Raw genomic sequence first — 13,787 nt, 5'->3', positions numbered from 1 at the left:
AAAATCTTAATCTCAGTGAGACTGCAGGCAAAGCTGGATCTATTAGTATGTTCCTCAAGCGGTTATGCAAACTTTCTACTGATAACAGAATTCAGCATTATCTTTTTGTCAAAACACAAACCAGCCGATTTAGATTTCTGACTGTGAAAGAAGAAATGTCAAGCTGTTCTTTCCTTCATGTGATTTTAGACACGCTCAAGGTTGTAGATTCAGCCCTGAATCCAGAGAAAGTCGTTTTGTGTGCTGTTGTTGCTGTGCTTCAGATTACGTCTACATATTTAGGTGTTATTTATTATTTAAACTCTAAGTAACAAACAAAAAAGACCCCAGTGTGTTTGGAAGAAATCTGAAGACCAAAAGCAGATATAATAATCTGTTTCTCCCATTAATTCTGTTTTAAATAGTATCTCTTATTATGTTCGATTACCATTTCCACTACAAGGCTCCTAAATAATTTATTTTCTATTTGTTCTGTGATTTGCTTTTTTTACTCTGCAATGCTGGTTTCAGCTTTTACTAAACCCTTTAGTCACGTATCTTGATGCATATATTTTGTCTTATTGTCTGTAATTCTTTGTCAGCAAAGCAAATTTTAAATCCCTCTTAGTCAGCTGATTCGGTAAAAACATGGCTATTTCTCACAGGAGCGGCTCTTATTAATCTTCATTTCCCTGAGTCTTCAATGGTGTCATGGTGTCATGATGTTGTGAAAATGTGCTTTCAGTCAGCTCATATGCCTCACATTCACAGCTGTGTTTTTGGACAGTGATGTCCTGACAGCACCTGAGCCATGCATATTCTCAGTATGTGATAATTAAACACTAATAATAGTGTGATATTTAGGCCTGCACATTACCCATGAACAGAAATCTGCAGGATCTGCGGTGCAGACATACAGTAAAGCTACTTTTTAAGTTTTTTAAAAATTTTTTTATCAGGACTTAACCTAAAAAACACGTTTTCAGTTATTTAAGCTATATTTCAGCTACAGCAGTCAAACTACATCAATAGGATATAAACGATGGAAATAGCCATTGAGCGCTTGTCTGTAGTTTAGGGGCTTTACATGTTAGCATGATTGCTTGGCATCATCTGAAGTGGCTACATTTGGAAGAGGTGCTACATTATCAAAACACTCACAAGATCTGGTTGTAAGATGCATCTATACTGCATGAGAGCATTACTTGGATATGTTATCCATCCATCCATCCATTCATCAGATCACCAGTCAAAGGACTAATGCTAACTTTCACATCTATGGCCAATTTAGAATCACCAGATAACCCAGCGAGCATGTGTTTAGAATACATCCATGCCAGGCTATTTAGGGCCTTTTTGGGATGACTTTGCATGCTCTCCCAGGGCCCAGGGTGGAACAGTGGTGCAAGAAGGTCCTGGAGTTGAATCCAGATACCAGAAATCTTGTCAATTACGGGTAAATAAAAATTAAATAGAATTTTACTCACCAAAACTGGACCATGGGCTTCTTGGATGACCTATACCACACATAAGACCATTTTGCATGTGCTTTGGCACAAAAGGCACCAAAGCTACGAACACTGTTGAATTAGTTCAGGTAAATCCTAGCAGACAGCAAGCAGCCTAGTTGGCACCCACATCTCACCCATTCCCTGATTTAAGTGAGAGGTTATTAAAAATAATCACAGCCTCGTGAGCAGGAAAATTAGAGGAAGAGACCAGGCTGTAAACATAGGGTGCCTATAGGGACCCAACTTCAAGTACCCATTCAAGGAACAACAGTTTTTGGCACGTCAATGATCTGCTTTTTAACCCCAGCGGTTGGTTTTTGTTTAATAATGACAATTTTTGTGTCCAGTTTGATTTTAGCCTTACTGATGTTTTTTAAGTACATTATGATTTTCGCATCTCATTCACACATTTACTTGAGCCCTGTTTTGTAAACTCTCAATGGTTTTTAAAGAAAATAAACAGGCTGCTTTAAAGTAAGAATAAAAAGTGTGAAAGTTTGACCGTCCAAAAACTGCATTATCTTAAAAGTGTGAAGTGAAATGTTTTTTGTGATTGCATAAGCTTAAATTCTACCAGGCAAACAGCTCTAAATAATTTGCCAGGCTTCTGGAAAGGCCATTCTCATTTCATATGCTCATATTACTGCTCTGTGCGCACTGCAGTCATCCTTGTAGACTGTTTTGTCATTTAGTGGAGATATTCATAGGAGACTCATACTCCAGCTTTAAACAAGGGAAAGCAAGCCAGACTCCTACCCCTTTATGGCTGCACGGAGACCAGAGTGCAGCGCAGCGCACTTTGTGCATCTGACTGAGCAAGGCTGTCCGTTCATATTATGCTTTCACATTACAACGATCCATAAAGCGTTTTAATGTGGGCCCATCTACAAACCTTCAGTATGAATAAAGCTAAATTACATCATGCTGCTTGCCATGCTTCTGTTTCCCCATGCATTCGTACATGGTGAGGAGTTCAAAGTCACCGTGAGCCCTGTAGTGCCAATGCACCCAGTGAGTCTACGATGAAGCTGTTTGTAAGTGGAAATATAGACCTGAAGTGGAATCCACTTTACTGCTGCACTTGCTGAAGTTTCCTGCTGCATGATTCATTTCAGTCTGTATATTTAATGAAAGTGACAGCAGATTGCACCAATTAGTGGGATAACTGACGTAAAAGTAAGATGAACCACATCCTGTGTAAATATTTTTTCCCCTTACATGCTGTGATTGATAAATATATAATAAATGGTATAAATATGCTCAAAGAGAGAGAGAGAGAGAGAGAGAGAGATGTGGTAGTTTATATTTGGAGGAAAAAAGAAATGAATTTATAAGTTTCTTGTTGAACCCGTAAAACCTCATCTACAGATATTGTACTGGATCGTGTGTTACAACATTAGCACGACACATGAATGTTCATCTGTCACTGTGATGTTTTTTAGTTTTATTGTCCAGGTTCTTTCTAGCTTTGTGTTTTTGTCTATCTTTGGAGTAGGGTTCTGTATCCTCCTGCAATTTATCTTTCTGTTATATGTTGTTTATTTTCTTATGCCTGATACAAGTTCTTCATGGTGTTGTTATTTCATCCTTTCAGTTCGGAGCTTCTGTTTTGTAGATCCTTAGGTTCATTCTGTTAATCCCCCTTTGTTTCCCCATTCTGTTCCTCTGCAGTCTTTTGTCTGTGTTTGTCTTTTTGTCTTGTTCCCTCATTTTGTTGTGTCAAATAATCGTCTCTTCAATCAGTTGTGTTGTACTCTTCCTGTTTTATTTTGCTAAGTGTTGTTCAGTTTAAGTCCCTCTTGAGTCTTCATGTTAGTAACTCTCGGCTATGTTCTCACCTGTTCTCTCTCATCTCAATATCTTGTAAGTGTATGTTGTCCGAGTGTCTCTTTGTCCTTTCTCGTGTACTCCCTCATGATTGTGTCTCCCTGCTCTTGGTTTCCTAGTTTTCAGTTCTGTTCTGATTTTTGAGTTCATCCCTTGTCTCCCGAGTCCTGCATCTGGGACCACGTCCTGCCTTTCTGTGTGACTATTATATATATATTATATTCAGTGAATTTTAATGCATTTGGAATAGTCTGTTGCTTTAGCAAATGCCATTGCTCACAAATCCAGGAAATCTTCTGTTAGGTGAGGAATAACTCCACAGCAATGCAAATGCATTTTGAGCATCAGAGTTGCAGCAGAAGTGTTTGTGTAGATCTTGTTGGTGAAGATGAAAACCAAGCAAAGAAAGCATGTGGCCACTATTGTGAGCCTGCCACCCCTGCTGAAAGTAGATGGAAGGGGAAACGTAAAATATCACGTGACAGTCATGTAGCATGTATAGATAGAGGGCACACTTTGCTGTGACATCAACAGCTGCAAGTAATTAAAGCTTCACTGACTGGAACGTCATTCCTTATGCTGCACTGGTTATTAAAATCACAACGTTCGGATGTGAAGATGAAGTGCTTAAAAAATATATATATATATATATATATATATATATTTTTACAACAGCAGCCAACTCAGATATGATATTTGCACTTTGGCTTTACTTCATGTTGCTTAACAAGGTCTGCCCTTGTTTTTCTGTTCATGGATAAAGGGTATTTTTTCCTACTCTTTCACACCTGACAAAATTTTGATGAAAACACTAGTAGCCCAAAAATCTTTTCAACAACGTCAGTCATTCAGTAAGCCAAATTCATTCTCCTAGCATAGGCTGCCGCTGCCTCTGCGCTCTGACCAAAATACACACAGGAGACAAAACAAAAATCCATTAAATAGTTGATGCAGCCTTGAATAAAGTCAGTACCTCTGAAGCTTTGAAATGTCTCTGTGGACTCATAAAACCAGTGACCCAGATGGCTCCCAGGTTGTGGGGAGCATGCAGTTACGCTATTTTGTGTGAATGTCAGCGGCCGTGTGTGCCTTCGCACACACAGAGACACACTTTAGGTGAGTTGTTTGTTGTGTGAAAATCCGTGCAGTGCGAGGCTACGCACACAGATATTGTATGACCCAAGTTCAGGTCCAGAGAGAGACAGAGGGAGAGAGGAACATGACTGAAGTGAAGCGTGCAGAGAGCAGCCTGGGTTGTGAGCAAGAACAACCTCTGCATGTGGAATGAGTTCCAGGCGGGAGGCAGAGAGGAGAGGAGGAGGAAGCACTAGTGCAAGTGCAGCAAGCTTCTCAGCACTGGTATGTTAACAACACGCCAGGTTTTGTGTGCGCCTCTGTGTGCACGTACATCGTGTGTGCGTGAGAGAGAGAGAGAGAGAGAGAGAGAGTTATCTAGTAGATGGTAGGGTATGATTGCCGTGTGCACGAGGGAGGATGGAGCTGCGAGGCACTGATTGGTTGTGCACTCTCATAGGGTGTGGCCAGAATGTGAATGACTGCTCCTGCCTTTCGCGCTGCCAGGTTTTGGGGACAGTTTCTGAGGAGGGATGGGGTGTGTGAGACTGTGTGTGTGGAGGAGAGAGCATTGGAGTCTGTGAGAGAAGGCAGGAAAGAAAAAGGGAAAGGGGGGGCAGGAGGACAGAGAGAGAGAAAGAGAACAGGAGCTTGTGAAGAGAGGGAGGGAGGGAGCTTCAGGCAGCGAGGCTGGACTACCGCTCAAACACTGCAGTCTTTCTTTTGCTTCTCTGAGGAAGCTGTCTTTCTCTTCTCGCTGCCTGTCTCTCCTTCTTGCTGCTTCTTCTCTTGCTGCTTGGCCATGACCCTGGTGGACACCTTGATCTCCTTGCCCACCTAGAGAAGAGGAGAGAAAACGCTGTAGCGGAGGAGGGAGACGAGAGGAGGGGACAACCGCACACTTTGCTTCTCTGATGAGAGTCTGGAAATTAATTAACCACCATCAGCACAGGGGGGAGAGCAGAGAGGGGCTCAGGATTAGAATAAGAGGGAGTTGAAGAGAGTGATTTGTTAGATGAGAGTGGAGAGACGCAGAACAACCCCTAGACACTTTTCAGAGACAAAAGGTTCAAGTTAGGGCAGGAACTAAAGAAGCAAAGAGGAAATTGGGCAAGGCAGGAATTCCACAGGGATACAAATTGAAGAAGCCAAAGAATGGTCTGCTCATCAGCGTCATTCATCCTTTCATGCCTTCTTCCATTCTTCCTCTCACATCCATAACACCATTCTTCCCGCTCGCCTCCTTTTCTATCTTAGTTCTTTTTTTTTTTTTTGCTCCGTGCATGTCAGCAAAAGCACATCGCCAGTCACATGCCGAACACTCAGACGCAACTAAGACCAGAGAGTAGTGTTTCATTCTCAGCGGACATGCGCTCTGTCTCTGAGTAAAAGAAGTTGATTAACCAAAGCAGGGGTGCTGTTATTTGCCAGCCAGGAAGCACCTGCTCAGGAATTTCTCATGAGACCAGGTAGGACCATTTCTGGATCATTTTGGCAAGCCCAAGGCGCTAGAGAGGTCAAACTCTCCAAGCATTTACCTGATTGAACCTTTATGAGATGAAACTGCAGATCAGCTTATCTGGGAGCATCACACCTGTGTGCGAGGGATTAAAGAGATAGGGATGTGCAGATGTGTACGTGTATGTTGGGATTATGTCCTAAATGTTCAGATTTACACAGATGTTGTGGCAGGATTATGCAAACTGTCCTGCAGAATATATAATATATAAGATTCAAAAATAGCAAGTCGGTTGAAGTGAATGGCAGCATATTGTTTTCTCTCAGATTACATCAGATCACGTGTGATCCCACTCTGGGTATAATTAAATCAGTAGTTCAGGAGTTTAATTATTTTGAGGCTAGGTTAGAAATACTACTGAAATCCATCTCGCAGCCCCCCCTCAGTGGAATACCTCTTTGTCCCTCGCTGTGGACTTTGTTCAGACCTGAAGTGCACAGAGTGACTATTAAAGACTCCTAAAGGCTCATTCAGCTTCCATTATGAGACGCTCGAGCACAGACGAGACTCCATATCGGCGCAGTCCATCTCTGGACAGCAAACCCGACACGCCGCCGTTCACTTCTGGGTTTCACCGCTTTAGCGGAGAGTTCGAGTATAAGCGGCCACCGTTTGCGTTCGGCTTTCACACGACAAAGGGGCCGCAAACATCCAAGGGACGCTATGCCCAGGGCAAGAAGTATGTGGTGTTTTACCTGGACCTCTCCTTCATATTCCTCCTAGAACTGCGGCGCTGCAGGATGGCTGAGGGTTGCATGATGGCCCTGCGATATGGAATGGTCTTCTTCAATCTCCTCTTCTGGGTGAGTTCTGTCTTTTTAAAAAAAAATAAAAATCTTTTTATATAAATATATGTATTCTTGTGCATGACTTTTGAAGAGGGGAGACTGTTTGTTTTGCTGAAAGTGATACTTTGCTTCCTCGCCTCAGATTTTTCTTACCCCGTTTTTTTTTTTTTTCCAAAGGAGCTCTCTTATGCATGTCTTTGTAACCACAGTGATGTTAGAGGAGTGAGGAGGGGGCAGAGTTGAGAAAGAGACAGATCATGCATTTAGATCATGTGTACAAAGCCCACTGTGTGGGTGAGTGGAGCCTTTTCTGCTTCCTATACAGTTCGTTGAGTGTGGGTGTGCACTGCATTGTTTGCCGTGTTAAGCTGTGGCACATTTGGAGCTTGCATTATGTGTACACTAGTTAATCACAGAGTTACCATTGTGTTGTAATTCTTCACCTACCTCTGCCTCGCCCTCCTCCCCATACAGCAGCACTTCTTAGTTCACCAAGGCATCTGCTGTCAGTCTGCTCAGTTCAGTTGATCGTATCTTTTTGCTGTGGGTTGAGGGTTGAGCTCCGCTGTGTCTGCCTGTCTCGATCCATCTCTGATAGCCCCCGTTACCGATCACTTGCATTTTCATTGTGAAGTCTGTCATGTTCCCCAGCTGTAAAGATTTCAAGCTTGTGTTGTTTTTTTTCCCTCGCAGACTCCTGTTGTGCACTCACTTGCAACTTCTTGGAGAGCTTTATGGGGTTTTTGGCCTCTGTGGTTACCTTTCTGGGATTACTTTGATTTGTCATACGTCTGCTCTTATTGGTAACAGAATGGGATGAGGCCTTGGGCTCTGAAATGCAATCTAGCTGCCAAGATGCAATCTCCCTCAAGGAATGAGTGACCTTTTCACCTCTACATCTTCAGTCAGCTATAAACGGCTGTCAGAGAAGGGTCGCGGTATTTGTTATTAGCACTCGGTGTGCATGTGTGACTGTGTGTGTGTTGCCACTGGGGATAAATAATGACCACTTGACTGAGGGTAACTATAACCTGTTTCTGATAAGCCAGTTGTATTAGGTAAGAACAGAAGAGCTCTGCCAATTTAAAACTAAGGATGGTACATTTTGACTGTTTCGTCCCAAACTTTTTGCAGATGATTTTTAAATTTTAAGGGGATACTTCAGATTTTTAAATTTGAATATTTTTTACATTGTAATGTGGATGTCAAACTCAATGTATGTGGGCCACATACAGTCCACTTTAATCTAAAGTGAAGTGAAACTGGCCCTTTCGGTTGGTGTAAAGAACTTTTACTATATATTTATTTATAAATATGCAATTTCAATGATATGTCTCAGTTTTTCGATATGTTAAAGAAATGCTGCTGCAGTAAATTAATGTGGCAGCACAAGTCTTTGGGCTTAAATTGTAATAATTTAATGTGTAAAATCATGGCACAAGCTCTGTTAGCTCATTGCTCACAGCTTTTTTTAGTTCACAGAAAGTGCTCTATTTTTACACAGTGGCTATATTTTCATCGATAGAGAAAAAACAAAACAAACAATAATTTTTCTCTCATTTAGTTGTTTATTCATTACTTAACCACTTTGCTGTAGCATGAATGGCCTTGGGGGAGGTCTTTACCAGTTGAAAAAGCTGTAAAATGTAGGAAATTACTGTTAATATTCATGCTTTTTCCAAAGCCCTCCAGTGGGCCAAATTGAAGTTGTCACCAGAATGATTCTGGCCCCAGGGCCTTATGTTTGACACCCCTTGCATAGATTGTATGAACAGTGTCCTGATGAAAATATATTTGCCCTTTTACTTTCACTTTCAGAAGGAAAAACAGTGTGACAGTTTACATCCTGCCTGAAAACAAAGCTCTCAATAGCTCTTTCCCTCTCTTACAGTAGACTATTTATATTTGTAAGATTACCAGGTGAACTGGAGGTGGGAAATTATTTGTCTCAAAGTTTCATGGCATTAACACTTCTATAAATAAGTGTTATAGGTTAACCTATAGGTGCATAGGTTTCTTCAGGTGTCGAAACAAACTTAAATATATGAGACTAATGTGTGCGAATAGAGTGACATAAATAGCAGCTCTGTGCAGTGAGAAGAAAGGTGTGGTCGTATTTCACTGAGCGGTGTTAATATATTTATATGCTACCCACCGTGTTAATATAGCGGTGTTAATATGCTACCCACCGTTTTTAATGCACCAAGACTTGAGGCTTCTGCACAGTGCTTGACAAACTGATCCATTGAGGAAATCATCTCTTAAGGTGGCATTATTGCTTATTTGCCACAGTCTGACAGCAAAGTGGTTGGCATTGATGTTTCCATTGACAAAGTTATTTCACGTTGTTAAAGGCGTAATAGAACAGACCGGTGTTTTGAATCAAATTAAATTTAGTAATTTTATTATCCAAAATGTTTTGAAGAAATATCAAATCTGGGTTTTTTGGGGGTTATTAACAGTCATTTTTATTTGCCAGTGAATGGGACCATATCTCCTTTACCCATGCCAGCCAGTGCCAGTTGACTGATCTGATCCTAGCAACTAATATTGAATTTGCCAACACTACTTTCTGCTGTTTCTTTGGAAACGTTTGAGCTTTTTGAATTAAACCTTGTCAATGTGTCAGTGTACGTGATTTGCCAGAGTCACATCAGATACATTTTTAACTTACACTCAAGTGAAAACATCTTCCATGACCCTACGCTGTGGTACTTCACAACATCGACAAACTACAGCTTTTGTCATTGTTTTGAACCCTATCTGCAAAAAAAATAAAAATAAAATGCAGACTTTAACATTTTTTTCTTATTCCATAATTAAAGTGTTTTCCTCCAAGGAAATAATGAAACAGGTTATTTGTCCCTAAATGATGTTAAAGGTTTGGTTAGACTTAAGTCAGGAGGCAGAGGTTGGTGGTTAAATCGCTGGCTCCAAGATACCGAACCCTCTGATGCATCTATGTGAGTGAGCTTAGGTATAGTAAAGGGTTCTGTGTGTCAGTGGGTGAATGAGCCTTGTAGTAAAAATGCACTACATAGGTGCCAGTCCATTTACCATTTCGAATTAGGTATAAACAGCTTGATTAGATTTATGAACAAAAGCTCTCCAGTGAAGTTAAAATGTGGTTTTTTTGGGGGTTTTTTTTGTCAACCCGTCCATCCACCTCGATATCCTTCCTTACAAAATACGTCTTCTCTTACTAAACTGGCACTTGTTCCTAATGTGGGCATCAGAGGGTTTTTTCATAATAAAATGCAACTTTGAGGCATATTAAGCTGCTTGCTGTCAACAATAACAAGTTTTCTACATTGCATCTCAGTGCACCACTAATATACTTCTACATCGAGCTACTCAGGTATGAATTTTCTTCAATTAGCAGAGAAAATAATAGTCTTCCATTTAAAAACAATTAAAGTATTACAGAGAACGACAGGAACCATGTGAAGAGCACTTCTCTCATTTTAAAATACATTTTTATAATTCTCCATAAAAGGTGGCGGGCGATAAAGTTTCCATTTAATTACCCCACTTTCCTTGAAATGAGGTTGGAGCGAAACGGTAAATTCCAGTGCGTCAAAGGTAAAATGAGAATATAGAGTGAGGAAAACACACTGATGAAAGATGAGGACTATGACAAAACATATCATCTGTAACAGCTCACAATACCTTATATAATGTTATATGATGTCTTAGCATATAATAAGACAGAGACAGATGACTCACTGATGACTGGGAAAGAGGCTAAACAAAAAGTTTCATGTGATGATATCCTTTTTGATTCATATAAACAGAAAAAGTTTTAACATTAATTAACACAACGAGAGTTAAATTTAAACCACTTTTCTCTGACAGGTGGAGATGAATAAAAAAAACCCCACAGCATGCATACTGTGAGAAGTCACACTGTCTTGTGTGAGAGTACAGTGTTTCTTTTTATAAACTCTATTTAAATTATCTTGGAATGTGTTTGTGATGACCTTCAGGGAGGTTACAAGCTAAGAAGGGTTATTTTGAGAAAAGAAGTGCTCTCAGTTGGCACTTTTCCTTTTCCAGTGTTTCCATAGTTTAGTGGTTTACACATTCACCTCGCCAGCGAAAGATACAAAGAAACAGACACAAATCCCGTCCTGGTTGTGTCAGGAGAGGCATCTGGCATAGAAATCTACTCAGTCAAAGAAGCGGTGACCCCTTGTTGCAACATATTTGATTTTAATTAGGAAGGAAAGTGGCTTCCTTGAGAAAAATCACCTTTTCCAAGGTGATTTTTTTGTTGTATTAAAGTGACCTGAGTGAATTGCAAGGTGAAAATGTTTCTCTGGATGTTAGTTTTGTCCTTAAAGAGCAGCGACTGTAGACATTTAAGTGACAGTTCTCTGTGTTTCCAAATACAAAAAAAAATCAGGAGAAACTTTTCAAACCTTTCCTGCAGACTGGACGTTGGTTTTTTTTTGGTACCGAAAACATTTTTTTTTTTGTCCCAAAATATGACAAAATATTGTCAGACCGCCTCTGCTGGTGTCTGGCCTTGCTTACTGAAATCAGGATTGTTAAAAAAGCTGAAGAGCTGGCCTTGTGGTGTGTAACCCAGCACAGTTTCTCAGAGGAATATTTTCAGGTCAAATGAATACGACACTGCCAAAGATTGAAGGCAGACCTCTTTGCTCTGTTTTATTCTCAGCTTGTTATCACACGGCTCCCTTGTGGTGGGCAGAAACTGACAATCATCTGTGCAGGTCCGAGAGCAGCGGGAGGTGGAGGAGAACCAAACTGTGCTGGAAGAGGCCCGGGTGCTTTTTGTTACTGTGGCTGTTAAAATGGGTGAGAGAGAGAGAGACGTGAAATGAAAACTTGCTCTGACGTGGCTGCTCAAACATGTAAAAGATTTTGTGTCTGTTTGACAATGGTGTTGAGCAGCGGGCATTCATGCTCAGTTGCAGATAACATATTTTTCTGTTGCTGAGACATGCTATTCTTTCCTGTTTTTTCTTTGGTTTGCACTGAAGTGGGACACACTCACTTTTTTAAGTGACCGTGGCTGTGCTTACGCTCAGACAATAGAGTCATGGCAGAACAAGCAGAGCCGTCAGGATTTTGCGCTTATGTTGGTATCAAAAACCAAATTGTTCCAAAAGGGAATGGGAAGAGGTCAAGAAGACAAATCTGAAATGGGTTTGTGAGAATAGCTGTAATGATAGAGGCCAGACCTGCTGGTCTGTCACAGATAAAGGAGGTGAGCATGGTTGTAAGAGGTACAGATGATAACAGTAACTATTGGTGGGATAAGTGGCATCCCGCTCAGTAGGCTGGTAGAACTTTGAAACAGGAGGACAGCGGGGCACATACATCAAACTGCACTATTGTAGCTCATGTGTCACTCTCAGGCCAAATTTTTATTCATGCTTTTTTTGTAACTTACTGATCTTTGAAGGTAAGTTTCCCCAATTTCTCAGTTTGTTCTGTTTTATTTGAACTCAAAAGTCTCCTGTTTTTGTTTTTTCTTAGTTTCTCTCGGATTTTATTTCCCCAAGCAACTGACTTAGAGTCTGCATTTGAGAGTTTTATCACCTCTGTTTACATGAGACAGCATCCTCTTGCAGATCTGTCAGCTCAGACGTTGCTCTGGTAATAGAAAGAGAATAGAAAATGAGGGTGAAAAACACAATTTAGGTCCTAATTATGCTCTTCATTCCACATACAGAGATATGAGTAATTTAGCCTGTAATGTTATAACTGTTATTACTATGTATTATTACAACTTTTTATCTTTTAGTCTCTTAGTTCTTTCTCACAGAGCAGAAATGTGTAACAAAGCCATTAGGATGAATTCTCATTACATGCTTTCATGCCATTAAAAGGTGCATCAGCTTCCAGATTGTCATGGAAACAAGTCTTTTTCTAAGCACTGCATAAAAAGAAAACACAAGATCTGTGTGTGTGTGTATGTGTGCTTACCTAGTATATGTCACATACTTTAGTGCAAATGAAGCCAACAGTTGCTATCACATCCCATTTGAAATTGGAATCCAGTGACTCTTCACTTACTCAGGGCTACAGTCAGTTACTCTTGTTTTAATTCCCATTACTGTAAGTGTGTGAAAACGAGCTCGGCGCTCTGACCTCGTACGTTAACGTCTGTGTGGGTGGGGAGCAGCCTGGGTATCTCTTCTTCGCAGACTAAATGTCAAACAAATCTATACAAAAAGAGAGAAGCGGATTTCTGTGCTCCAGGACAAATGCTGATTATCCCCTAAATGTAGGAGCAATGACTCCACCATAAAAATGCAAAAATGGGCATCTCGGAAAAATATGCAACAATTCACAACAGCTAATCGTCTTGGGCGGAAACCACCACAGAGCTAGGGGGGAAAAATACATCCCACAGCTGCAAAATACCAAAATAAGACTCATTTACAGCCACTTTTTAATTAATCTTGTTAGCACAAACGTGTCTTTTCCATGCTGCAGGGGTGGGAGGGAGGGGTGGGGGGAATCCTCGGCATCAGCAGCAGTAGCAGGCAGCAGCAGTAGCGGGTGAGCCTGGGACAGAGGAGGGATAGGAAGAGAAGAGGCAGAAGGAAGAGACGGAAGATGTGTCCTCTGAAGTTGTGTTTACTTGTCATCGTAATGTAGGTCAGAGCCCAACGGAGGATCCATAGATTGCCAGAGTTCTGAATGGGTTGCATCTGTCTCCAGTGATTTAGCCAGATCAATAGAAATGGCCTTTCTACTGATTTGAGATCTGTCCGCCCCGCCCAGGCTCTGCTGCCACACAGTCCATCGATTTGCAGCTGGACCGGAGGGGACGTGCGCAGCATGAGCAGTTCAGATAATAGGTCTGCAGTTTGCATTTGCTGAGTATGGCATGTTTGTGCACACAGCTCACAGGCAGAAAAGTCATTTAATTGTGTGGAAACTTTTTGAAATAGGGAGAGAAGTAGGGAATCTCTCCATTCTTTCCTTTTCTATATGTCATTGTGTTCAAAGATGAAGTCCTACAGTACTGTGCAAAGGTCTTGAGTCACCCCTTGTTTCTTTAGATTTTGTGAGAAAAATGGGAAATAGATGCAGTGATTTATTGAAACATGC

The 13,787-nt window shown here is 41.0% G+C and overlaps 1 protein-coding gene across 3 annotated transcripts in view; it reads left to right on the top strand.

Annotated features, from left to right (window-relative positions):
• The window catches only part of tspan4a (tetraspanin 4a), a 158,203-nt gene that overhangs the window by 40,258 nt on the left and 104,158 nt on the right, over window positions 1-13,787 (top strand). Inside the window, exons 1-2 of one of the 3 annotated variants that reach the window (XM_005743930.1) lie at window positions 5,051-5,860; window positions 6,634-6,713. In XM_005743930.1, coding sequence (XP_005743987.1) covers window positions 5,851-5,860; window positions 6,634-6,713 — 90 coding nt within the window. In that variant the 5' untranslated portion in view covers window positions 5,051-5,850. The other 2 variants (XM_005743931.2, XM_013913570.1) reach the window with 2 other exon arrangements.

This window comes from Pundamilia nyererei, unplaced genomic scaffold, assembly GCF_000239375.1.
Source record: "Pundamilia nyererei isolate P.nyererei 1_Seehausen unplaced genomic scaffold, PunNye1.0 scaffold00137, whole genome shotgun sequence".
NCBI classification, from domain to species: domain Eukaryota; kingdom Metazoa; phylum Chordata; class Actinopteri; order Cichliformes; family Cichlidae; genus Pundamilia; species Pundamilia nyererei.
This window is presented reverse-complemented; position numbering and strand designations above follow the sequence as displayed.